General features: G+C 37.9%; 1 protein-coding gene across 1 annotated transcript; it reads right to left on the bottom strand.

Moving 5' to 3' along the window:
* Nucleotides 1–20,899: 20,899 nt before the first annotated feature.
* Nucleotides 20,900–23,743, bottom strand: cenpx (centromere protein X). Its single transcript, XM_052131665.1, has 5 exons — nucleotides 23,685–23,743; nucleotides 23,480–23,531; nucleotides 21,787–21,840; nucleotides 21,461–21,549; nucleotides 20,900–21,037 (listed from the first exon to the last, which is right to left on the bottom strand). Exons 1-5 carry the CDS (start codon nucleotides 23,736–23,738, stop codon nucleotides 21,023–21,025), a joined length of 264 nt encoding a protein of 87 aa, XP_051987625.1. The 5' UTR covers nucleotides 23,739–23,743; the 3' UTR covers nucleotides 20,900–21,022.
* Nucleotides 23,744–25,355: the final 1,612 nt, after the last annotated feature.

Below are 25,355 nucleotides of genomic sequence, written 5' to 3'. Positions count from 1 at the left end.
TGGTGGGACATTTCAGGCTTCTGTCATTCTGTCATCTTCAATAAGTTAGGTCACATGGGCTCAGCTGAAAAAAGTTTGTGAACCCCTGATATAGCTTCAAGTTACTTGAAATCTTTGTTTGAAGTCGCTAATAGCTTTATTACTCTCAGTTAACTCCTTAAGCAAATGGCCATTTGCATGTCTACTCTTTATTCAACAAGTCTGTGTTTTGTATATATTTCCTGACTCATATCGCTCCACAAAATTGTTAACATGGGCTTGGTCCTCTCTAAAACACATCCTCTTTTCTCCACAGTTCCACAAAGAAGCAGCGTCTTGTTTTTCAAGTGGTGGTTTTCTAAAGCCGCACCATTTGATGTGGGCTTCCCTTAATCGCACAACACGCTCTCTAAACATGAAGTGCATTAATTTTCTCCCCACGGCTTTCAGACGTTTTCCTGCCGCTGCTTTTGAACATTGTTGTGCAGTCTTAATATAGAGCAAAGGACAAGACAATAAGAGAGACTCAAATGAACTTATTATTTTTGTTGGTATGCATCTACCACTTAGTACTACAAAGGAACAGCGAACCTCTAATCCGAGATGGGACGCGAGCACTTTGTAGTCTTAATATCTTTCTTCCTTTCTGTCCACATCACTGGTTTATGGGTGCTGTGTTGGTATTAAACTAGGGCCTTGGAAAGAAGCCTACCATTAAGATTGAAATGTTGTGCTCTTTGAGGTCTGGACATTTAATTACAAGCTTGGCCCGGATGGAGGAGCGTCTCTGTCGTCGGACTGAATAGAGGGCTTGCACAACATTGGTAGGCAACCTGGTGCCAGCATTAGAGCGGGCAGCCAGCCCTATGGGCGGACAACAGACAAGGCTGTTTTTCACAAGGATGAATGCTAGTCTTACAGACACAGAGGATTCCCTGAAAGATTCATTCAAATCTGAATCCGTAAGACTCGGATATGTATTGAAAGTGATAACCCTTACAACAAATCGAAATATGCCGCAAATTTGCCACTTGTTATTTTCACATGCAAATGAGCTTGTGATTCACTGCAAATGTTGGCCAGAAGTTTGCAGCTCTTCACCGGTAGTGATGAACCTTCGGCAAACCTTGTGAAAATGATCTGTGGCGAATTTGCAGAGAACTCTCAATTTTTGTAAGGATAAGTTAGCTGATCGTAATTAAAGGGATAGCTCAAAATGAAAAATCTGACATCATGTAAGCCCTTATGACATTCTTTCTTCTGTGTATTTAAAAGGACAGTACAAGTGTCTTGAAACTGAGGTAGTTGAGCTACAAAAAGTACCAAAAAATATCATAAAAGTAGATCATTTGATTTGTGCATTATATTCTAAGTCTTGTAAAGCCATGATAGCTTTGTATGAACAACTGACAAAAATGTAAGTTGTTATTCACTAGTAATTTTGCCATTCTTCCTAGCTCTCAAATCTCGACTACAATTCGGCACATTTAACCCTAGCTCATTGAAAATATTCACAAGATTCAATGGTTTGCTCCAAGGATGGGTATAGGAAGTTATCTGATCATTCCAATTCCTTAATTGTTCCATTAACAATTATTACTTTGCTGAAGAAATATTTGGAAACAATAAAAAAATAAATAATAATTTACTGCCCTCAGTGGCCTGTTGCCAAATGATAAAATACTTTTAAAATAAGAATACATTTTTTTTTATAAATTAATCTTTTGACTTTTCAAAGATTCTTTCAGAAGCATAAATGCAATCCAATAATCAGTCCTTCTGTAACTATACATTACCAGTTATCGGTTTCCAAACCTAGTTTGTACGCAGTTTATTCTTTTCCTTGTCACTCCTTTTTTCTTTATGTGGTTTCAAGTGTGCTATCCTCCAGCAGCAAGCAAACATAAAATAACTCGGTGTGTGCTATAAATTTGGCACAAGGCAAGACTTTTAATGATTCACATTTTTATTTACAGTTGAAATCAGAATTTTACATACACCTTAGCCAAATACATTTAAACTAAATCTTTCACAATTCCTGACATTTAATCGTAGAAAACATTCCCTGCCTTGGGTCAGTTAGGATCACTTCTTTATTTTATATATATATATATATATATATATATATATATATATATATATATATTATAATAGTAGAGAGAATGATTTATTTCAGCTTTTATTTCTTTCATCACATTCCCAATGGTCAGAAGATTAGTATTTGGTAGCATTGCCTTTAAATTGTTTAACTTGGGTCAAACGTTTTGGGGAGCATTCCACAAGCTTCTCACAATAAGTTGCTGGAATTTTGGCCAATTCCTCCAGACAGAACTGATGTAACTGAGTCAAGTTTGTAGGCCTCTTTGCTCGCACACACTTTTTCAGTACTGTGGATATAGATACTTGTCTACCTGTTTCCTCCAGCATCTACAAAAGGTCCTTTGCTGTTGTTCTGGGATTGATTTGCACTTTTCGCACCAAACTACGTTCATCTCTAGGAGACTGAATGCGTCTTCCTGAGCGGTATGATGGCTGCATGGTACCTTGGTGTTTATACTTTCATACTATTGTTTGTACAGATGAATGTGGTACCTTCAGTTGTTTGAAAATTGCTCCCAAAGATGAACCAGACTTGTGGAGGTCCACCATTTTTTCCTGAGGTCTTGGCTGATTTCTTTAGATTTTCCCATGACGTCAAGCAAAGAGGCACAAAGTTTGAAGATGGGCCTTAAAATACATCCACAATTACACCTCCAATTCAGTACACCTCCTATCAGAAGCTAATTGTTTAAAGGCTTGATATAATTTTCAAAATTTTCCAAGCTGCTTATATGCACAGATAACTTATTGTTTGTACTGTGAACTTCTGACCCATTGGAATTGTGATATAGTCAATAAAAAGTGAAATATGTCTGTAAACAATTGTTGGAATTGTTGAAAATAACTCATGTCATGCACAAAGTAGATGTCCCAAACTATAGTTTACTAATATTAAATAAAAAATGAACTTTAATGACTTCTGACTTCAACTGTAGATGATATTTTGATATTAAAATACCATCTAAACTATCTGACCTATTGAAGCTTCTCCTTAATTTGCTTATTAATGTAATGATGCTGACTGTCATCCATTGAGTCAACAATTGTCAAACCAGTGAATTACAGATCTTTCTTCCACTCTTGTCTTCTTTCCAGGAACCTCTTTGAGAACTCTATTATATATTTTAATGTGTTTTGTTTTTGGAGGAACTTCAGTTGTACCCTAAATCCTTTGATGTCGTTGCCAGGGTGCTACTGGACAAAAGAGTCTCCCATCAGCTGGACTTAAAGGCAGGGGGTGCTGGTTAAGAAACAAGAGATGACACGGTGCGGAATAAAGAATCAAAGCAATACCAACAGGCCTCGGGGGGCGGAGGACTCCACGTGAGACTAAACTATGTGTCCCATCTTAAATCTGACAAGGGGCTCGCATGTTGCCTTTGTTATTTTATGTGCTTTGTTTAGTTCTTGTCTTTGTATGTGAGTGGGAGCTAGTGGTCTGTTTGTATATGTAGGCGCATACACAAATACATTCTTAAAACAAGCAGGTGATATGAAAGCATAGCAGATGGTGATTGGAGAGGCACTGGCTTCTTTGCAAGTCTTAGTGTTGTTCTTTGGTACAATGTTCATGACCTCTCCCACAGTAGAATGTTACGTGCCTTGTATTTGGTGCCTTTCTGTTGTATCCCATCATGGGGCACAGGACTAGTGCCCCTAAAACCCCCATAATGTTGAATGGCAATTAAAGTCATCACCAAGGTGCAGATATGATCTCTTAGGGAGGATTTCAAAGACTGGGAAATAAAGATGACCGTTAACCTTCAATTTGAATTTGCATTCTAAAGGAAGATTGTACCCAACAATGTATGATTTTTTAAAACAACAACTCTTGAGAACTACAAAGAGAGTAAGGTTAGACCCCTTCTGATTCTCTTCAAATGCAAAAACTGCTGTGTTAACTTACATTGTCTTGTGTGGTGCACATCCAGTTGTGCATTACATAAAAATGACTAATTGTTTGGCAACTCAACAGTACACAAACCTATACCACTTATGGTGTTTTTAAAGATTTATGGTTCAATAAAGGTCCCTTTTAAAGTGGAAAAGTCTGCTAATGCAGTTAAATAAAAAGGCATGTGGTCTGCCAGGTAATTTTCCACAGTAATTAGCAGATCAAAGTATTAAGTTCCTGCAGTTTCCTTAGCATCTGCTATTATACATTCTGTATTCCTCCACATACGGAAGACTGCATCATCTAAGACCACTAGAGATAAGCTGCAAACTGAGGTAGTGAATATGTGCTAAGAGTATGTGGCCAGAATATCAGTCAGAACATTTGTAACATTTCTGCATCTGAAACCAGGAAAATGCTGCCTTCGGAGGCTGTATATGGAGGTGGGAAGGGATGAAGGTGTAACGTGAGCCAGCTGGTAGATAGCTGTGCAGTGTGTAAACCTCACTGTCCTGACCTCAAGAGGTGCACTAGCGACTGACGCTAGCGGCTGTAGCCTTTAGCCTCCTTGGGTGCCTCCCACGCCGGAGATGTCGGTTCGAGTCCTGTTCGGAGCAGGACAACCAGGACCGGTTACAATGGTGCCGTGACCCAGATGGGATTGAGGTTTAGGGGGGTGAGTGTAACGGGAGCCAGCTGGTATATAGCTGTGCAGTGAGTAAACCTCACTCTCCTGACCTCAAGGGGTGCACTAGCGACTGATGCTAGAGGATGTAGCCTTTAGCCTCCTTGGTAGCGCACCTGCCTCCCACGCCGGAGACGTCGTTTCGAGTCCCGTTCGGAGCGGAGTGACCAGGACAGGTTACAAAGGCATATCCGAATCTAATGTCACATCCTGTCTACTGAGATACCTTCATCTGATCCATTTTTGAAGGCAGTATAGACGTATCCTTTACAGCCTATGAAACCCCACAATCCTGTGCTCCCGAATCCATGGCGGTTGGGCTGAAGAAGAAAAAATGCCAGGCGAAGAGGCGGTTGATAGCAACTTTGTGTATAAATGTATGATTTTTCCCACTTTTAATTAAATTATCTAGCGAGAAAGTAGTATTGTAGATATAAAATATACACTTGGTTACTGGCAAAACTCTGCTCATTTTGTTCTAGACTATTAGACCATTGTGGTTTGGTTGGATTGAATGAACAGATGCGTGACATTCAGTGGAGACCAGATGTTGATAATCACTTGCTGGTGTCCTAGCAACAATGTGGCCTGTCCAAAACCAGTTTCTAGAGGTAACTTTGTACGCAAACGCTGTCTGTTGAGTCATAGACTGATAGGGCAGCGAGGCACAAGACCTTTGGTTTCAGATGCAGCCAACATCTACCGTTACCGAGTCTTCCCGCGAGCGTCAATGTATGTATGTTCGCGGGAAGACTCGTTTGAATGTTCGGGGTGTGTTAATGCGGCCCTGCATTTGGATATTTCCACAGTTTTTCTTTGTTAATCATCTGCAATACATCCACGCAATTTGACTGATTGCAAAAGCAAATAAATTTTTTTCAGGGTCATTTTGGACAGTTTCATTCCCTATTACAAAAAATTGCATTCTGGACATTCTTCAGAATATCTCCTTTTGTGTTCATCTGCTGTGTGCTGTCAGATCTATCAAGAAAGAGATTTTATGAAGAGACGAGATCAGGGCATACAGAAACTGAACTTTAGTTATGAGGTTTTATGATCTGTGAGACATCAAACACTGTTTATCCATCTCTTCTTCCATAACCACATTTTAGGTTTTCCTGTCTTTGCGATCATGTCTTTCTCCGTATATGATCGACTTAAATAGTTTATTCAGCTGTAGGTGGACAGGTCTTTTTTCTCCATTAAATAACACGGATGCATAGAAGGGCGGTACTCCTCAGATGGCTTTGTTTTAACATTGTTTTAAGGGGCCTTGACTTCCTTTAAATATTGTAGCAATATTTCCACAATCAAGAGAGATTAAGGAAGACGATATAAAGCCACAAAAGTCAGCAAGAATTCAAATTCCTTACCTCAAAAAGTGGTGTAAATGTTCTTTTGGTGTGTTTCAGCAACACTGCATTGAGAACATTAAAGAGCATAAAAAAATACCTTTAAAAAAGCCTTGCTTACCATCACCACACTTCACATGTTCATATTCATCTATATATGCAGCTGTGCATGTTACGTTCACTACAGCACTATCCCAGATAGCAAAAAATGTCCGCACGGCTTCTTTTTGCCGCCGTCCCCAAGCTGTCGGCTATAGGTGCGTCCCACTGGCGGGGATGAAGCGTTTGCCGGCGAATTCGTCACTCCCATTTCTTGCGAGATGCCGCCCGCTTCATTTTCTCTGGCAGTTGCCTCGCGGCAATCGACCGCGGCCGGCCGGCCGGCGGCAAGCCGCTTTGAAATAGCCTACAAGGACAGCTTAGACTCTCAAAATCGACCAGCCATGTTGGCTATTATTATTTTTTGCTCCAAAGCCATTAGGGTTTATAACAGATTCTTGACTCTTGATTCCATGATAAGGTAAGGTTTAGGAAATTACATTTAAATTACTTTGAAACTCTGAAGCGATTATACAGTAATATATGTAAAATATATTGAATTATTTATGCACAGGTGAAAATTGTTTACATTTCTTTGATTGATGCACATTGAGACATGCAATAAACCAAAAATAATTCCTTTTTGTAAAACTTACTTGGCAATAAATATCTTTCTGATTCTGATTAGGTTTTAAAATAGATATTTAATACAGGGTATGAACAATTTAGCAGAATAAATTGATGAAGTTAGACTTTTCACGAATGCCTGTATCAGTGAACAGTGAAAGACATCTGCAACATGGCCAAAATATCGGGTACACTTTAATTATTTTGTATTAATTTGCAACCATGGTGATATCTATCATAAACATGAAAATCCCTGTTTTGACGTGAAGGATAAACTCAATGAAAAAGCGAAATTATCCTCTGGTTTCACAGTTGCGCAGAAATTTCGTTTATGTCTACATTTTTTCCAACCTCGATTTTTTTTGTTATTTTACCTTTTACAGGTTTTGCAATTGTGACCTGTACAAATGTTTAAGAAAGTGTTAAAGTCCCTGTAAAGGCAATAAAAAAAATCTAAACGCATTATAAATGTTAAAAATGTATTGCTAAAACACATGACAAAGACTGAACTGTGAAGTTCCACTGTCGCCATATCTGTTTCCGGTTTACTTGCGCGTCGCCCAAAATGTCTTTTTACTCGATGTCTCCAGAATCTTCCGAAAATACGCGTCAGCGATGTTCATCGCATTGTTGATGCCTGATCCCCTGCTCCGACAAGCAAGAGGGACAAGGGCTTTTAAACTCTACATATCGAGTTATCTGCACAACTACAAGGGTAAGTATTTTAATCTAATGTGGTGTGCCGGCAGATAGCGGCTTAGCTAGTTCGCCACGTGTACATTTTTTTATGTAAGGTTAGTATTTTTATGTAAGGTTAGTATAGAAGCTTGTTTTTTCTTAGTTTTAAAGCAGACTGTTTGTTAATTTTTGTGATAATTGTGATATCAATTATATTAACTTGGTCTCCTCTCAGTTTCTAATAAAGATCAGGACACCGGTGAAGTCACTGTCAGGGCATTGTGCTTCAGGTCCATGAGAAAATCAGAATCAGCTTTATTGCCAAGTATGCTTACACATACAAGGAATTTGTCTAGGTGACAGGAGCTACCAGTCAACAACAATACAAACAATACCAAAAAACAGCAGCAAGACATAGGTAATTAAAAACAAAAAAGAACACAAAATAAATAATTATACATACGTACATACACTCACCTTCATACATACCCACATACACACACGTAGTGCAAATCTAATACAATCTGTATATAAAGAACAAAAAACAGTATATTATGTACAGAGCAATGTAAGTAAAAGCAGATAAACCTCACAGTTTGAGTGTCTGGTGAAGCTAGAATTAATAAGACCGCAGTTATAGGCTTGTTACTTTAATAGCCCGATGTTCCTGGGGACTCGGCTAAGGTTATTCATGTTTAATGTAACTCAAATCAAATGAAAACAGTTATTGTAGGCAGGTAAGTTTCCCTAGCTGGTCCCCTCTGTGTAAAATGCGTTCTTATTCAAGTTTTCAACTCAGTCATTCGTTTAAGATGCAATCTTGTGTTATAAGTATTAGGCTATCATGATTATACAGTGAGCAAGCTATATAAATAAGTATTTAATATAATAAAAGTGTAGAGCAACAACCGAGGGTGTAAGGTAAAGGCTGAATATTGTAGATTTATTACAATATGTTGCATGTTTGAATTAAAATACCTGTGGATATGCAACTTCCCACTTATGAAAGTTTTATTCAAAAGGAGCACACACTCTACAAAGGCCTGACTGGAGATTTGCCTGATCTATCCGGTCCTTCAGGTGAGTAGGGATATAACAATAGCACATTTCACTGTACAGTATGATATATCAACCAAAATCTGTATATCAATATTTCATTTTCTTTTTCCTCCCTTTTACAAACAAATATTCTGCTTCAAAGAAAAAAAATGAAATTGATGTTATCATAAGGGTTCTTCATTATGAACTTGTATGCCATGCATAACATACTGTGGATAGAAATTACAGGGAAAGTTACTGGTATGATAATTGTGGTTATATTATATTACTATTATATTTAGTGTATTGCTAATCAATATATTGTTACTTCCCAGATGACAGCGGCTCACTTCAAGAGCAGGTGAAGCAAGTTGGGACAATGTTGAAGACATTTGCTCAGCACTGGGCAATCAGGTACAACTTGCAAACAACACCTGTGGTTGTTGGTTTAATTCCCACTGGGGCCACCTGTACATGTAGTAGATCTAGATATAAATGTCATAGTTTAGTAGTTGAAGGACCAGGACTGACTACTTTATTCTTTTATTCTGGGAACCCCTGTAGGTGCAGATCAAACCCTAATGCTGCGACGTCTTGGAATTTGGCGATGTTGTGCGTAGCATGGACGACAAAATGCTATGCTGCAACATTTCAGTGCCAATGTGTCTGTTGGAGAGTTATCCCTGCCAGGGGATCTGTTACTCCCCCCTAGACACCCAGGAAGATTTGGCGTTGCTTGACAACAGTTTGAGGCAGGATAAAGAGCTCCAGCAACGATTTGTAAGTGTGCCGATTTCGTTTATAACGGTATAGGGTAATCTAAAAAGTAAAATTAAGATCGTACACTGCATATTCTACAGTCTGAATCCACAGCCTGTCACATTTTAAATTTATGAGAAGCTTCAGAGAAATGTAATTTGTAACATGTTTTTTTTTGTATTTTCAGCTTCGGTTTTTGGCAATCAAATGTGGGAGGGACCTAAAGACAACCGTGTGGCGAATGCTTCAGAGTATCTTCTCTAATCACCTTTCCATCAATACAACCTGGACTGGTGTAGGGGATAAAGCATGTTTTAGAGACATGTTCCTGAAGACCATTGTTCAAAGTAAGTTGGATATTTTTTTTATATTTAAGTACATGTGTATGACCTTATGCCATTCAAATGGAATGACAGGTCTTTATTTTCTACAGGAGCCATCCGGAAGAACCCGGCAACACAGGACTGCCACTGATGAGGCGATCCAGGTTAACGTTACCTGAAAGGAGCATCTGAACATGAAGGTGGGAAAAGGCGGCCGCACAGCTGAGAGGGACCCACAGCCGACCCCTTAAACCTAGGCTGACTACTGACACCCCAGCATCACTGACAACTGGAACCCTTTCTTTATCCTGCAGTCAGTAACATCAAGACCCCTAAAAAAGCCTGCTAAAAATGTCAGACTACACTCACCCAATCCACACTGTTCACTGTGGAATTTATTTATTTTTTTTTTCTCTCGTGACCCTGCTTTGAGGGCAGCTCCTTGGATGAATATGGGATGGTTTGTCCTTTTATACAGGCGCACGAGGAATCACTGAAGATATGCTAATTTGCACTGCCTCATTCTGGAGGTCGGGGAAAACCGGTGATTCTTAGCCCACTACGCCACGCAGTCCCCAACCACTCCAGACATTCTGATTGGCTGTGTTCTCTACAGCCAGATTTTCTGCTGTTAATTATATTTATTCCCACTTGTTGTCATGTGTAAGTTGAATGTCAAAATGTATATTATACCTGTTATCCTGCACATTCCTTGATACCAAAGATCTCAATTATTTCATATACAATTTGCTGCTTATTTCATTGTTACAGTGCTTAACTATTCTATTTTTAAATATAGCTTGTAAATCCTAGATTATACATCTAATACTTGATATTTGCACATTATCTGGTATCAAATATTCTACTTACCGTGACTTTAGTATTGGCTTATTTCATTCCGTCAGTGCTTAACAATTCTATTATAGTTTGTAAATCCTATTTCATACCTCTGATACTTGATATTGCACATTACCTGGTACGAAATATTGTACTTCATTCAGTCACAATGCTTAACTGTTATTCTATTGTTAAATATAGCTTGTAAATCCTTGTGCCACAGGTCAGCATTGCAGTTATAATGGTATATTCTACTCCAGAGCTTTACTCTAAATTATTACCACTTAACCTATTGTTAGAAATGACTTGTAAATATGATGTTATACCTCAATTTATTTGGTATCCTGCACTTTCTTTGGTACCAAATATCCTCATTGCTTGTGTTTACTGGTAATTCTTTTCATCCCAGAGCTGACCTCTTTATATTATTAACAATTATTGTAAGTGTTACAATAGTGTTTTTAAAAAAAAGAAATTGGAAACCTGCATGTTCTTTTGTGTGTGTGTGTATATATAATGTTTGTATTTTTCAGTTATTTATATTTCAGTGATCTGACATCTTGTTTCAATGACAGTTACTGTACTTTGAAATGTGGAATTAAAATGCCAAATGGAAATTTGTCTGGTTTGATCAATCATTATTCTTGATAAACTGCATGCTATATATATATATATATATATATATATATACATACACAATAAGCGGCGGCAGATCGCTCGAAAAAAGCGTTTGCCTCCGACGGTCCGCCTTCGATATAACGGCGGCAGAGCGGCGGCTGGCCAGCGGGCCGTCCGCGTATCGAAGGCGGTAGGAAGGCGGCTGCCGCTTTTAAAAATAAAAATATTTGTACAACCCTTTTAAAACAGCATTTTATATGAAACGTGGATTAAATTATTTTGATTTTTTTATCTCCTATCCCAAGTTAATATGTACAAGTGCTCTTGTCTCTGCACTCAGAGCATTTTACATGTTACTGTTTGTTGGGGCAGTGTGAACCTGCCTTAAAACACAAGTAGTGGAACAGTGGCTATGATCTAGGCTCCGCATCAAAGTGCTTGAACATTAGCATGCACGGGATATGAGGTTATTTAAACAAGTCCTCTTTTTTTCCTCCATAGCCCGAAGCCCTACTCACCAATGTCATGGTGGTTTGGAGGTTCCCTTGGAAATGAGTGTAATGTATCTGGTGAACCCTCTTGCTCTCCTGGAAATGAGTGTTTCTTCACCTTTGTTTGGCGAGGAAATGCAGAGAGGATATCAATGGGAATACAATTTCCTGCATCTATGACCGACTGCTCGGAAAGAAAGGGCCAAATTATTCCCTTAAATTTATGCCCCTGTCATCCAGTGAGCTATGACCCTGGCACAGGAACTCTGAGCATTGAGCTGTAGAGGCTGAGCAAGTCCATCAAACTACGGACCTTTTTCTGGGGTTGAAAGTTTCAGTGCACAACAATGCCAACAATGACCCAAACAGGCTCTCAAAAATAGGAGGTTGAAAATAAGAACAATAATGGCAGTGATGGTTATGATACTTAAAGGGATAGTTCACCCAAAAATGAAAATCCCCTCATCATTTACGCACCATCATGCCATCCCAGATGTGTATGACTTATTCTGCTGAACACAAATGAAGCTTTTTATATGAATATATTTTAGCTCTGTAGGTCCTCACAATACAAGTGAATGGTGACAAAAACTTTGAAGATCCAATATGCACATTAAGTCAGCATAAAAGTAATCCATAAGACTTCAGTGGTTAAAACTATATCTTCAGAAGTGATATGATAAGAGTGGGTGAGAAATAGATCAATATTTAAGCCTTTTGTACTATCAGTTCTCATCCCTGCCCAGTAGGTGGCGATATGCACAAATAATGTGAATCGCCAACAACATAAGAATGAGAAAGTGAAAGTGGAGATTTATAGTAAAAAATGACTTACATTTTGATCTGTATAAAATGCAACTTTTGTGTAGCGAAATATTTAGCAAACTATTCAATAGAACATAATTCTACCTTAAATAGCTTTAATATAGTTATCTATTTTTGTTAGTAGCTTGTAGTTTAGCCTTTTTAAAGAGTAGTTTGACAGTACCAGTTACTACTTTACATTATTCTGTAGTTTGGGAAGATACAGATTCAAAGTACTTCCCCAATCCTGACAGGTAAAAATGGCTGTTGGGTATCTCTCAATTTCTCATCAGCATGACTTCACTGATCCACGCTTGAGTAACACCATCTGGCCCATAGAGAGCATTTGTGAGTTGGACAGCTCCCCAGATCGACAGCAAAAGCCCCCCATCAGACCAATTCATAGTGTCTCTCCTGTCCTGCTCTTTGTCCCAGCATGTTGTGAGATGTTCTTCATAGCCAATAGCTAAAGTCCTTTTGTTTTATGCACAAAAAGGCGGCTCCTTTGAAGGCTTTGCTAATTTATTGCTGTTTTCCAGCGGGCTGTTTTTTAAATTACAGCTCATTGAGATTTGATCTGCACTGATGCTGTTTTTGGAGTGGCTTTACTTTTCATGTCTGGGAAGGAGTAGAACACTCAGATCAATGAGGAGGCCAAGTATGAGGGAGGACGGGGCCTGTACACAAAAGATTATAGGCAGTCTTAACTGCTTCACTTCGCCTACACTGAAATTTAGATTTTGTGGTGAATTAAATATAGCATAAAGGATTAAGTTCTTTCTATATTTAATAAGTTAAAGCATTAAAGCTAATTTGAGTCAATTTCACTGGTAAATAAAATAAGTACATTTTACGTAACTTTTCGAAGCTGGTGTTCCCAGCATGGCATTTATGACACAAAAAACCTGTGAGAAGCTTCAAAAGTGTCCGCCTGACACGTTCATAGACCGACAATTAAACGGAGCAGACAGAAAGCAAGAGCGCGTCCTGAACGAGTCCACAGATTGACTAATTGAATTGCAAAATGGATTGATGTGAACAGCAAGCTTATGTTCAATGATATGGGAATCAAACAAACAATAGTACATTGACTTCTAAAACCAATAATGTATTGCACCACAACAATGCCATATACTTCAATTTGAATTTCAATATGATATATTTTGTATTTTTAATTATTAGAATTATTTATGTATATCTTTATTTAGTGGCCTTTCTCAGCAAATATGTATATATGCAAATAATATGCGATTCATTTGACTAATTATGTGGCTTGTTATGCAATTCATTTGATAAAAAATGTCAATCAATTAACAGCACTAATAATTATATCTTATAGTTTAATAATTGATGGACACTAATGAAAAATTATGCAAACCTGTGACCCCTGTTGAACTGTGCATTTATGCAGCAAGTTGCATTGTTGCTTGGCTACTGTGAACAAGTGCTTCATGTGCTTATGTCGCCAACAGGTGGTGTCGGAAATATCGTAATTGCCAGTTCCGAGCACATAAATGACCAACCACAACCATTTTTATACGTAAGAAATTCGGAATTTTAGATGATACCATAGTTGCCTATGGTTGTGTTGTCATGAAAAATGAAAGATGTGGGTGATGGTGGCGTAGTGGCTAAAACACAGGGCTGTTAATCAGCTGGTCACTGGTTCAAACCCCACGGCCACCACCATTGTGTCCTTGAGCAAGTCACTTAACTCCAGGTTGCTCCAGGGGGATTGTCCCTGTAATAAGTGCACTGTAAGTCACTTTGGATAAAAGCGTCTGCCAAATGCATAAATGTAATGAAAGAAAGCAATGATTTTGCTCAATTGATTAAATTTGAATACTTTATTTCAATAATTGTTATATAATAGCAATATACTAACGATATTATAGTCAATGAATGTAAAGCTAATGACTCAATTGTAGTGGTTTGTTTTATGCAAATTAATTCATAGTTTGTTATATAACATTAATAAATTATATAGAGGGTGTTAAAGTGATTCAGGTGTATTCACTTATGCATATTCACTGATACAAACGCTTCTGCCATTGTTTATTGAGTATTTGCTGTAGTTAGCGTCTTCCAAATTGTGTATCTGACTTGAATGTATTAAATATAGTTTAAATGAATGCACAACTCGGATGTAGGAGCTTTCCAGGCACTTGAAGCCAGCATTTACACACCATTATAAAAAGTTCTTACTTGTTTTGCTCGGTATTTTCGCACGCTTGCAAGTAAATAATGTAAAGCTGTCTTTTCCTTGTCTTGATAGTCACATAAATATATCTACCGCATTCTAAACGGTATAGCAAAATCTACCATCCGGCCCAAGACACAGTGTAGTGGGCATTTGTCGAACAACCGCTGATCCCAGAATGGATGGGATTGCCATGTGTTTGACTGCTCTGTGGGCCTGTCGAATGTGCCATGTGAGTAATAGCTCTACCCTCTTCCTCCCTCAGACCAACCAGTTTCCAACAGCTCTGCTTTATTTCGTCTCTGATGTCAAGACAGGTTGGTAAATCACCTCTGCTGCTCACTCTTTGTTTTATTACATTTCCTTCCACAGAGATGTAAAATCAGTTTGAATGTTGTCTCCTTGGTCTCTTGCCATAAACAAAAAAAGAGTCCTTGCTTTTAAGCTCCTCGATTTTTCCTTCTAATCCAACATTGCAATTTGTTTGAGGTTTTATGCATTTCGAAAATAATAAAAATCTTGAGGTTTTAATTACGCAAAAGGTGCACTAACTAACCAAAACAAGGCAAAAAATTACTCACTAACATTTATAAATCCATAAAGCTTTCACAATGCCCAGTATTTCACAGCTGAGACATTCAAAAGATCCAAATTTTTATGGTCGTCATTTCAGATTCATAAATATGTAAAGCAATTTGGCAGCCAGTGCCTTTTGAGCTCAGCAGGCAGAATCATTTCTTGCAAGGCGCAAGTAATCCCTGTCTAAGCAGCATTCATTGCAAGTTTTGGATCCTAAACTTCAAGGATCTAAAATCAGGAACAGAAGCAGTTAAGATTTTTTTCATTTACAATTATTACCACACCTCACCTGAATGAATGCAAAGAGAGTTCCAAGAAAACACTTGCTCATTACAATCATGTAAAATGTTCTTCTAACAGATGAGGTCTAACTGATGTGTGTCACCATACTGTGTTCACCACAAGCACCCTACGGGCTCCTAAAGAGATTTCAGTCATTAGTTGTTACTTTTCAAATATCACCAAGTCGTTGCGTGATCTGGAGCACATGACATTACAGTGCACTAGGTCTACTAAGCTTCAGACGAGGAAATCCAGGGCCTCTGCTGTGGTGTTTTCAAACTTGAAGGACCTAAAAATAGAGTGCTCTGCTAACCTCCAGTCAAGAAGTCACTTTTAATTTGGGTTACCCAACGCCCCAGTCACTCCTAACCTTTTGACGTCACTCAAGACCATGCAACATTTATTTTTAGAGACCTCCCCAAAACTAATTGAAAGACTTTCAGGCATTTACAGGCTAGTGTTATGTAAGGGGATTACCTCGTTGTTACTACATGTGCCTTGGGCATCTAGTAGGACCTGCATGATGGCTACCAGCAAAGGAAAGGTGGAGAGTGGCTCCAGAAATAGCCCAGACTGCAGCCTAATTGTTCATCCCTTCTGCACCACCAAGGTCAGTGACCCCATCATCCACCTCGCTTGTTCCGGAAGACTCTTTTCCGACCCCTATGGCTTGAAGGGCACCAGCCAATAGGCAGAGCACAGCAGCGGTCCAACCTCAGCCACAGACAAACAGCCAAGTGCCAAAATCACTTAGGAGTGATCCCAGCAATCAGCCCTGGACTCCGAGCCAATCTTTAGAGGAAGGGCCCCTGAGAGGCCAGGTCAAGCGGCTTGTGGGCGCCATTCAGGTCACAAAGACAACCAGTGATGAACAGCACTAGATCTATCCAGGCCACACTTTATGTAGGTCTTTGCAATTTTCATTAAAGATGAGAAGTTGCAATTGTTTCGAGAATAAAATACTTGAACATTTTGAACATGTAAACCATTGTGGTTCGATTCTTCCAAAAAGTCGAAACAGTTGTCATGTGTCCATCCAAGTTAAGAATTTACGAGCAAAATTGGATTATCACAAAAATAATCTGTGAATAAATCAGCATTTCATTCGCTCTAAGATAACAACATCATCACTTCTGGGGAAATTGGTGCAAAATAGAAATTAAAATGGAAGGCGAAGTCACTTTGGCTCTTTTATTAAATGTAATGAATTACTTGACCACTAGTTAGGTAGCATCTGAGAGCAAACATTCTGTGAAAGTTAGGGCTGGGTATCGTTAATACAATTCCGATATCGATACCGATAACCGATACCGGTTCCTAAACTATGCTTTTTTTCGATACCAATTTTAGGAATTCTGTTTTACAGGATTACAGACATTACCTCAAAAAAAAAATTTATTTAATTTTTTCCAGACAGAAAAGACTCATCTCCTGAGCCTTCTTGTCTCCTCATGCCAGGGTCGGCAGAAGCAGAGCCTATAACATTAATGTGAAGAGGAAAACAAAAAAACAAGAAAGCTAAACTTTTAATTCAGCCAACCCCAAGGATAAGTAGGCTACGGTTTAACAACATAACTAGTTTAATGTGAGTTAAACATGATCAGTTACTGTCAACCTTAAAGCATATTTAGCATCGATTTAGCTAGCCATTCATCCAAACAATATCTAAAGTTACATAGGTCCCAGTTTCTAATAGGTATAGCCAATCATTTTGATGGCAAGATTTGGCATTTCAGAATAACCAGAGCAACATTTGAGATATGTGATCATATTGATTATATTCTCCGAGCGAATTATGTATTTACACGGCTTTTTGGCCAACGTAGCCTTCCTTATAGTGTTTCATTCATAGTTTATGTGCATTTCTTCTTACCGAATAATAAATGTATCTACCTCAAGCAAGCCTATGCATTTTTAAAATGCTATTTGGAGATTTTATTAGCATCTTGGTGTTTCCATCCAGCATTTTTATACAATATCTAAAAATTCAAAATACATGGATGGAAGCCCAGCTACTGTGGGACTATAAAAACGAAAAAGATCTGTTTGTTTGAGCAGCCCGACATGGTGCAAGCTTGGGGTAGGACTGTCTGATCGGTTTATCCGATTCACTTTGTAAGACTAGTGGTGCGTAAATGTCACTTAGGCTTTAAATTGTATTTGCACAAACTTTGACCCAATCTTTGACCATGCTGCGTTCTACACTGGGAATACGATCTTTAATTTGACCGACAAATTCTATGAGCAATGGAAATTTAACAGCAAAACATATGTCTTTTTATGTACACATTGCAAGTTTATGGGGCACCTAAACTGCCCAACCGATTTCACCTTCTCGTTTAAATTATTGCCAGCTCATGTGTTCAGTTCCAACTGACAAATACAACATTTCTTGGATTGGATTGTTAAATATTGAATAACATAGACATGCTGCCTAATTCTGTATAGCCAGGATAAGTAAAGAAAATGAGATGACATAAAACAAAACCTCTTAATGACATCAGCATCATAGCACCTGTTTATGCTTTATGCAGTCTCAACTACTTCAAAGTGTGAAGTCAGCCAGCAGCAAAACACATACTACAGCTCTTTACAAATGGCTGGAGTGCATTCTCACACCATACATGGACATACTATCATTTACAACACATGTACTGAGTGCATTCCAAAAGTTATATTGTGGTCTTGTCTGAGATGACCTGGTTCCTTTCTCAGTTTGGATGTGGTTCATCTTTGTAGGCCTTTCAAGAGTGTCTCATTGCACTTACTTTGCAACATCAGTGGAGATCATCCTCACAAGCTACAGCCCTGATTACTGACTTATTTGTGCAGGTTCGTCCAAATTCTGCTGCCGAATTGGAGACTGATCAGTCTCTGTCTCACGGGGAAAGTGCTCAGCGCTCCAGAGCTTCTCCAAAGCGTCTGGAACTGCAGTTGACACGCCTTTAATGTAGGATCAAGAAAAGCTTCAACTCATTACTCTTTTCAACCCACCCCTCCATTCTTGTCTTAACTGCTTTCGAATGTTTAATAACGCTGCCTTCAGAGGTAATTTGTTCCACTGAGAAGCACAAGGATGATGAATGATGAGATACACCAAACGTCAAATGGACAAAATCCAACATTGAACTAGAAGTACACTCCAACATGCCATAGAATGTGATATCAAAATGAATTTAGTTTCTTCTTAACATAAAAAAATCCTTATTGTCAAGATTGCAAATGGCTGTAAATGATCAGTATTTTAATTCTGCATAATTAATACTCTGACTCTCAGGTAATTAGTCATTTGCAATGACTAATTAGATAAGTGGCTGTTCTTAAGAGACTGCACCATCCAATGTAATTTAATACAGATTGTTTTTCTATTAAATTGACAATTTCTTTAAGAGTAAAATAAGCCATGTACAGGATGGTTCCCTTCTATAATTACAACCACATCAGAGATCAAAGTATTCATTCTTTTACATTCATTTGCGCTTGTGGTTTCTTTCATACTTTGTTCGGACAAAACCTTCTCCAAAATGTGTCAGAACACAATGCAAAATGGGTCAAGTTCTTCCACTGGTTGGGTGATGACTGCGGGGGGCCAAGTCCAATAAAAGCACTAAATAGCGGGGTAAAAGCAGAAATGCTCTTTGTAAGAATGCATTCCTAGACACAAATTTGCATTTATAAAGAAACAACAACCTCTTTTACAAACACAAAATATTAAATAATATACCATTTTGGACACTATACCATTTTCATGAGAACAGTGTTCCCACACATTTATAAAAATTATTTTCTTTTAATTGGGGAATTGTTTTCAATGTCTCAGATTAATGGGTCCTTAAAATGAGATTGGATGGCGATCAGACATTTGAAGCTCCAAAAATCACAGTCAGCATAAACATCATCTATACGACTCCAGCTGTTAAATTAATGATTTCTAAAGCAACACGATCACATTTGGTGCGAAAAATATCAATATTTAAATACTTTAACTATAAAGCATCACTTCCAGTCTGCAGCGGTATGTGCGTGTCAAGAAATCACATTAGCATTTGAAACACGTGAGAACTGAGGCACGTGCATCACATCCGGAAGAGCAGCGCTGTTTACAAGTGAGGAGGAGGAACGCTGCACAGAAGTTTAATTGGTTGGTTTTGGATCAGATTTATCGGTTTCTTTACTCACAATGGTGTGTTTGTGTACTTATCCTGGATATCTCAACTGAGTGGAGAACGAGAGATTACGGCAGTAACATGCCAACGTGAATACGTCAAGCGAGAGTCCGGGTGAACTCCAGCCTCTCGTGAAGCTAACCGGAACAGAAGGATTATATTTAAAAAGTACTTAAATTTATATTTTTCGCACCAAAAACTCAGAGCTCTCATGAATGCATATAGACTACTGAATGGAAGTTATGGCTTATAGTTAAAAAGTACTTAAATACTGTGGGGGAGGGGTGTTCCACACCAAAAGTGATCGTGCCGCTTTAGAAGACATTCATTTAAAAGCTGGAGTTGAACGGATGACGTTTATTCTGACTGTCTGTGATTTTGAGCTTCAAAAGAGAAAATCTCCATTCACTTGCATTTTAAGGACCTACTGAGCTAAGATATTTTTCTATTTTCTTCAAATGTGTTCAAAACCTGGGATATCATGCTGGTGAGTAAATAATGAGAGAATTTTCATTTTTGTGTGAACTAACCCTTAAAGGATGTTTAGACTCTCTTTTTTTTACTGGAAACCAAGACAAAAATACTCGGTAAGAAAACGCAGCAAGATTGAAGCAAATGGGCTGCTACACAACAAGCAATATGTATTGCAGTTATGCTTAAATCCCCAAGCCCTTAATAATAGTTCTTGCCATGTACTCTGTTTACCCAATAATAAACCAAAGCGTGCAATCCCTTTCTAGCTCCACTACAGGAAACTTACTGGCGTCAGGTTAAACGGACTCCAAGGGCACAATTATCAGAGCGAAATGTTTTCTCTCTGCCATGATGAAAGACGCAAGCCCACTAGTGCGACTCAATGTCTTATTTACCCTCAAAATTACACCCCTCTCTTCCTGTCATGTTCTTCTGTTCCAATTTGTTTTGTTATGCTTCCACTAAAACCGAACAACTACGCGTGTGGTCGCAATAATTTTACCAGTCTGACACTCTCTCCACGCACACATTCTGCCCTATGCCCTCTCACCTTCGTGACACCTTCAACTCTTCCACATTGCAGGACAGCGAGGGGAAAGGGGAACTTCAAAGTGGCCGGAGGGGGGTGCTCCTTTTTCCTGCCACTTGTCATCATCTAAGGGGCTTTGCTGCCTCCCTTATTACTTTAATCAATTCCAACTGCTTCAAGAGGCTTTGATGGGGGAGCGGGGCAAAGCATGCTGGAAGCACCTGCTGCTGAGCGGAGCACAGGTGGCCTACAGAGCCACGACAGGGTGAGAGTCGAGACCTCATTCCTGGGAGGCAATAACACCGCTGGTAACCAGCAGGCATTCCTACCGTCCAGTCTTCAGTGACAGAGCACTGATGCAGTTAAACTACTAAACAACATGAAAGACTGATAACAAGATCACAACCAGAAAAATAACTACATCCAATTAGAATTTATTTGATTTATTTATTATTAGTCATACATGAAATACTTATACACAGTCAATACAAGGAGCTGCAAAGGAGATGAAGTGAAATCCAGGTTGTTTGTGATCCAACTTCGCCATCTTCTGGCTCCACAGCAAAAATTAAAAATCAAGCAGCTGCAAAGGAAATTTATACATGAACTCTTAGAGAAAAACTTTGGAAGTTGTTGCAAAACATGCAATATTATTATGCACTGCTGACTGAGCACTGAGCTGCATTTTTCAAAAAAGATTTTGCAAAATATTATTATGAATCAAATCAATCATTTAGATGAAAAGGACACAGGAACAAGTACAAGGGGAAGCATTCATTTTGCTACGATTACATATCACATCCAAGAACACATTTTCCTCCACCGAAAGCGGAGCGTCTCGAAAAATGCTCTCCATTACCAAATATACTGTGTAAAATAATAAAGCTAGGAAACTGAAAACAAGTAACATTGCTGTGGTCTTATAAGAGAGTTTTTATTTTAGTTTAGTTTTGACCAAACAAAATTTTTTGTACTTGCACTAACTCACAAACAACATTCAACTCACCAACTGTGGCAGAACCTTTTCAAAGTGCTCAATATCAATGGTGTCACAGTCCTCACTGTCGGCCTGTTTAACTGTTCTGCGTGCCGCCTCTAAAGCATTAGCACATCATATTAATTGCATTGAAAGAAAGAACCAGTACACACTTTACAATGATGGAATTACATACAAGTCAAGTAATTTGATGGATATGTACTGAAACGTTAGCAATTATACAAACTAGATCCTATTATTTGGGGTATGTTGTATGTAAACGGCTCAAGACAGAATGGAGTAGTGATTTTCCAGATTAACTTTTATCAAATGGAATGAGGTAACCTTTGTTTTACCTTCGACAAACACTTTCAGCATCTCAGCCATGAGCAGGACAGCATCACTACTCGCTGTGGAAGGGCAACAAGGTGATACTAGTAAATGTTGTACAGCTGCATGATTTCAACACTGATTTTAAGCGCTCTTCTTCAATGAACGGGTGTGTTGTGCTTAATGTCAGTATTGGAGGCTGTTGATCTTTTTGATTTGTTGATAACACTACATTGATCGAGATGTTTTGGCTTCACTTTTGAGGGCTTGTGCGGCACACTTGTATGAACTGTATTGGGTGGCACAAAATATTGTCATGTATTGTGATCATTAATAAATGTAATTATTGGACACTGGGGTCTTTCACATTGCCATTTAATTTTTTACCAAGTTCATAACTTTGTTATAACTAACTACAGAGCCCCCTTAGAGAACAGGGCAGGAATGTAACCCTTGTGCATCGATTTTAAACAAAAAGTTACTCAGAGGTCCTTAGAGGACAAAAATGTCTGCATAAAAAAACTGGCATAATAATAATATTTTATATATATATATATATATATATATATATATATATATATATATATTAATACTATTTTCCACTTTCACTGACTTATATTTTTAACCAATATCAGTCCTGATCATAACCAAATATGTATTACTTTTCAGGATTGTAAGCCTTTAAATGCCAATTTGTTTACATAATTCCACTGTTGTTTTGTTTACACACACATTTCCTATTACACACATACAAAACACACTCTGACATCCATACCAACACACCCACACAATTTCAGCTGCATCATTTATTCATTTGGCCTGCAGTGCTCTATAATACAGCAATCAGAAAATAGCAAAAAAGGATATATTTACTCCATAGGATAAACTAGGAAATGGCGCCATCTAGTTGAAAATATTAAACATTTACATTTTGAAGTCAGGGCTCTGGAATGAAAGCATAATATCATAGAATTAATGATTTTATGCTTTAAATGGCACTGTGATCAAATATTGCCATTTTAATGGGTTTCAATGGGGAAATTTTTGTCCTTAATATCCTGAGTGTAACTATTTTGTGTACACGGTGTATTATAGATATATTATAGGAACTGAGGTTGAAATATAACAATTCCCATAAAAACACACACCTTTGGCTAAATGTATGTCATTGGCATTAATACAGCCAAAATTATCGAAAAAAACAAATTAAAAAAGATAAAAATGTCCTGAAGGTCACACAAGGGTTAATTGTTCTGAAATAGTTGAACAATTAATTTACCATAGTTTTACTACAGTATCGATATTTTAACCATAACATTCAAAGTAAAACCATAGTTATACAGGAAAGTGACAACTATAATAATAGAAATCATACATTTGGAGTTTATAATGGTTTTACTACAAGCACCACTAGTTCACTAGGGTTTTACATATTATATACATACTATATATTATAGTAACCGTGACTGTTTTTTTTTTTTTTTTTGTGTGTGTTTTTTTTCTGAAATCATAGGTTTAATACAATATACTGTATCCATATAGTAACCGTGGTTAATTTTGCGGTTACTATGGTTTACTACAAATATCATTGCCAACATGTCTCAGTGTTTATGACTGCTTGTATGACCGAAACATTACGAATACGTAAATGAAACCTTTAAAAATCTAATTGTCACATTCCACGATCCGTGATCATTTAAAAAAAATAAACTGTCTCACCTTTGGTTTTGTCCTCCCTGAAAAACTTTGTCAACAGTTTGCTGATAGTTTCCTAAAAAAATGATATGATTGTTAGTCGTTAAATATAAGCGCCAATGCAAAGGCGCAAGTATCTAAAAAACGCTAATCATCCAAAAATCTACAACTGCCAATCATGCTATGAATTATATGTTAAAGAGGTTAATATAAATGATTTTAAACATACCTTTTTAAACACGACTTCATCTCCCGCGCACGCCATTCTGTCACGTTGCGTCATAAAGGCTCCTGTAACATCATTGGTTGAGTTGTCTTCTACGTCGTCTGAATGGTGATGTCGACTGGGGCGTTGCCGCCCTCTTGCGCACCAAAACAGAACTGCAACGGTTTCAAGTTTTTGGAAAAATCTTTACGGAACTGCAGATATTTATTTACATAATAAATTACTCGTCGTGTACTCGTTGAAATATGTTAATGTTATAAAAGCTCTCATTATCAGACATTCTATTGCAGGCACACACTTAATCCTAATGTGTTTGTAAAATGTGACTTACAGCCAGCGATGCTTTATTTACCATTTACACACATTATACAAAAGTGCAGCAGAGTAAAGAGAGCTCAGTCATACACTTCAATACACGCGTTTTGCTAAAAAGGTAGAATGTAAAAAAAAAAGTCCTCCGCCACCCAGATTGAGGTGAGTAACCTCGCCACCACGAGGACCAGTAGTGGGAATTGGGCATTCAAAATTGGGAGAAAAGGGGACAAAAATAAAAAACAATTACTGGGTACTACTATTTACAAAACAAAACGGGAAATGTGAAATGCACACATCAGTCATGTGGGAGTCTCAGGAACTCTTTCTCCAATGAATCATTATTGTATCACTGTGTCTCAAATGTTGGGGGAAGACAATATTGCTCATCTGATTCTTTCAACAACCAACTGTCTTCAGAATTACATTATGTTATGATGGAAAGGTCTTTTGGTAAATGAGAGGTGAATACCAATCTTAACCCTCAATCACTGTTCAGGTCATTTATAAAATAAATATATGTAAAGACACTTGAAGTTGCTCATCTCTGAAGTGTTCTGAAGAACATATTATTGGGTTTCCTCAAACTCTCACATAGACAGACCTTCAGTGACACAAGATCTGGACACTATTGCAGCTAATTTTAGTTAAAAATTGACCAATCACAGTGCATGTGGTTATACTGTAGATGCAGTTTTAAAGACAATTAAAGATATATTATACCACAATAATAGACTGGTGTGGAAAAAATAATTTCAAGGACTTATTTGTCTGATTTAGTGGTCACTGGCCAAAAATATGGAGTTGGGGTGGAGGAGGATGCCAGAAGAACTGTCACAGGACAGAGGTAAGCATCAGCTTTCATATGCTTACTCTAGCGTTGTGATTGGTTGGAATAAATGAACATGCTCCTCCCAAACTTCTGTTAAGAGACACTCAAAATAATGTTATTGTAAATTACAAATAATGGAACAGAACACAAAATATGGAAAAATAGCAGAAAACTCTGAGAGACTCAGAAAGGAAGTACACTGACTATTTTACTGACATAACTAAGAAAAAGCAGAATATACAGTTTTGCTTACGTTTTAATAAACCACGTCAAAATTATGACAACATGATAAATAGGAATGGAAAGTAAGTCCTGTCGCTCTGTAAAAGTTCACCTAAAATTTTAAATTATCTTTTCATTTATTCACCCTCATCTCATCCCAGATGTGCGTGACTTTCTTTCTTCTGCAGAACACAAATTACGATTTTAGAAGACTATTTCAGCTCTGTAGGTCCTTTCAATGCAAGTGAATGGTGACCAGAAATTTGAAGCTTAATACAACTATGGGAAGCACTCTCCTCATCCCACAC

The sequence above is a fragment of the Xyrauchen texanus genome, chromosome 8 (genome assembly GCF_025860055.1).
Source record: "Xyrauchen texanus isolate HMW12.3.18 chromosome 8, RBS_HiC_50CHRs, whole genome shotgun sequence".
NCBI classification, from domain to species: Eukaryota; Metazoa; Chordata; class Actinopteri; order Cypriniformes; family Catostomidae; genus Xyrauchen; species Xyrauchen texanus.
The sequence above is the reverse complement of the archived record's forward strand: the minus strand, read 5'-3'. Positions and strand labels throughout refer to the sequence as shown.

What these genes read in the sequence shown, in the direction of transcription:
- cenpx (XM_052131665.1), bottom strand. Translation starts at nt 23,738, where the DNA reads ATGACGCAACGTGACAGAATGGCGTGCGCGGGAGATGAAGTCGTGTTT. An exon ending in ATGAAGTCGTGTTTAAAAAG is followed by an intron (nt 23,532 to 23,684) that starts GTATGTTTAAAA and finishes TCATTTTTTTAG; the next exon opens with GAAACTATCAGCAAACTGTT. An exon ending in GCTGAAAGTGTTTGTCGAAG is followed by an intron (nt 21,550 to 21,786) that starts GTAAAACAAAGG and finishes CTAATGCTTTAG; the next exon opens with AGGCGGCACGCAGAACAGTT.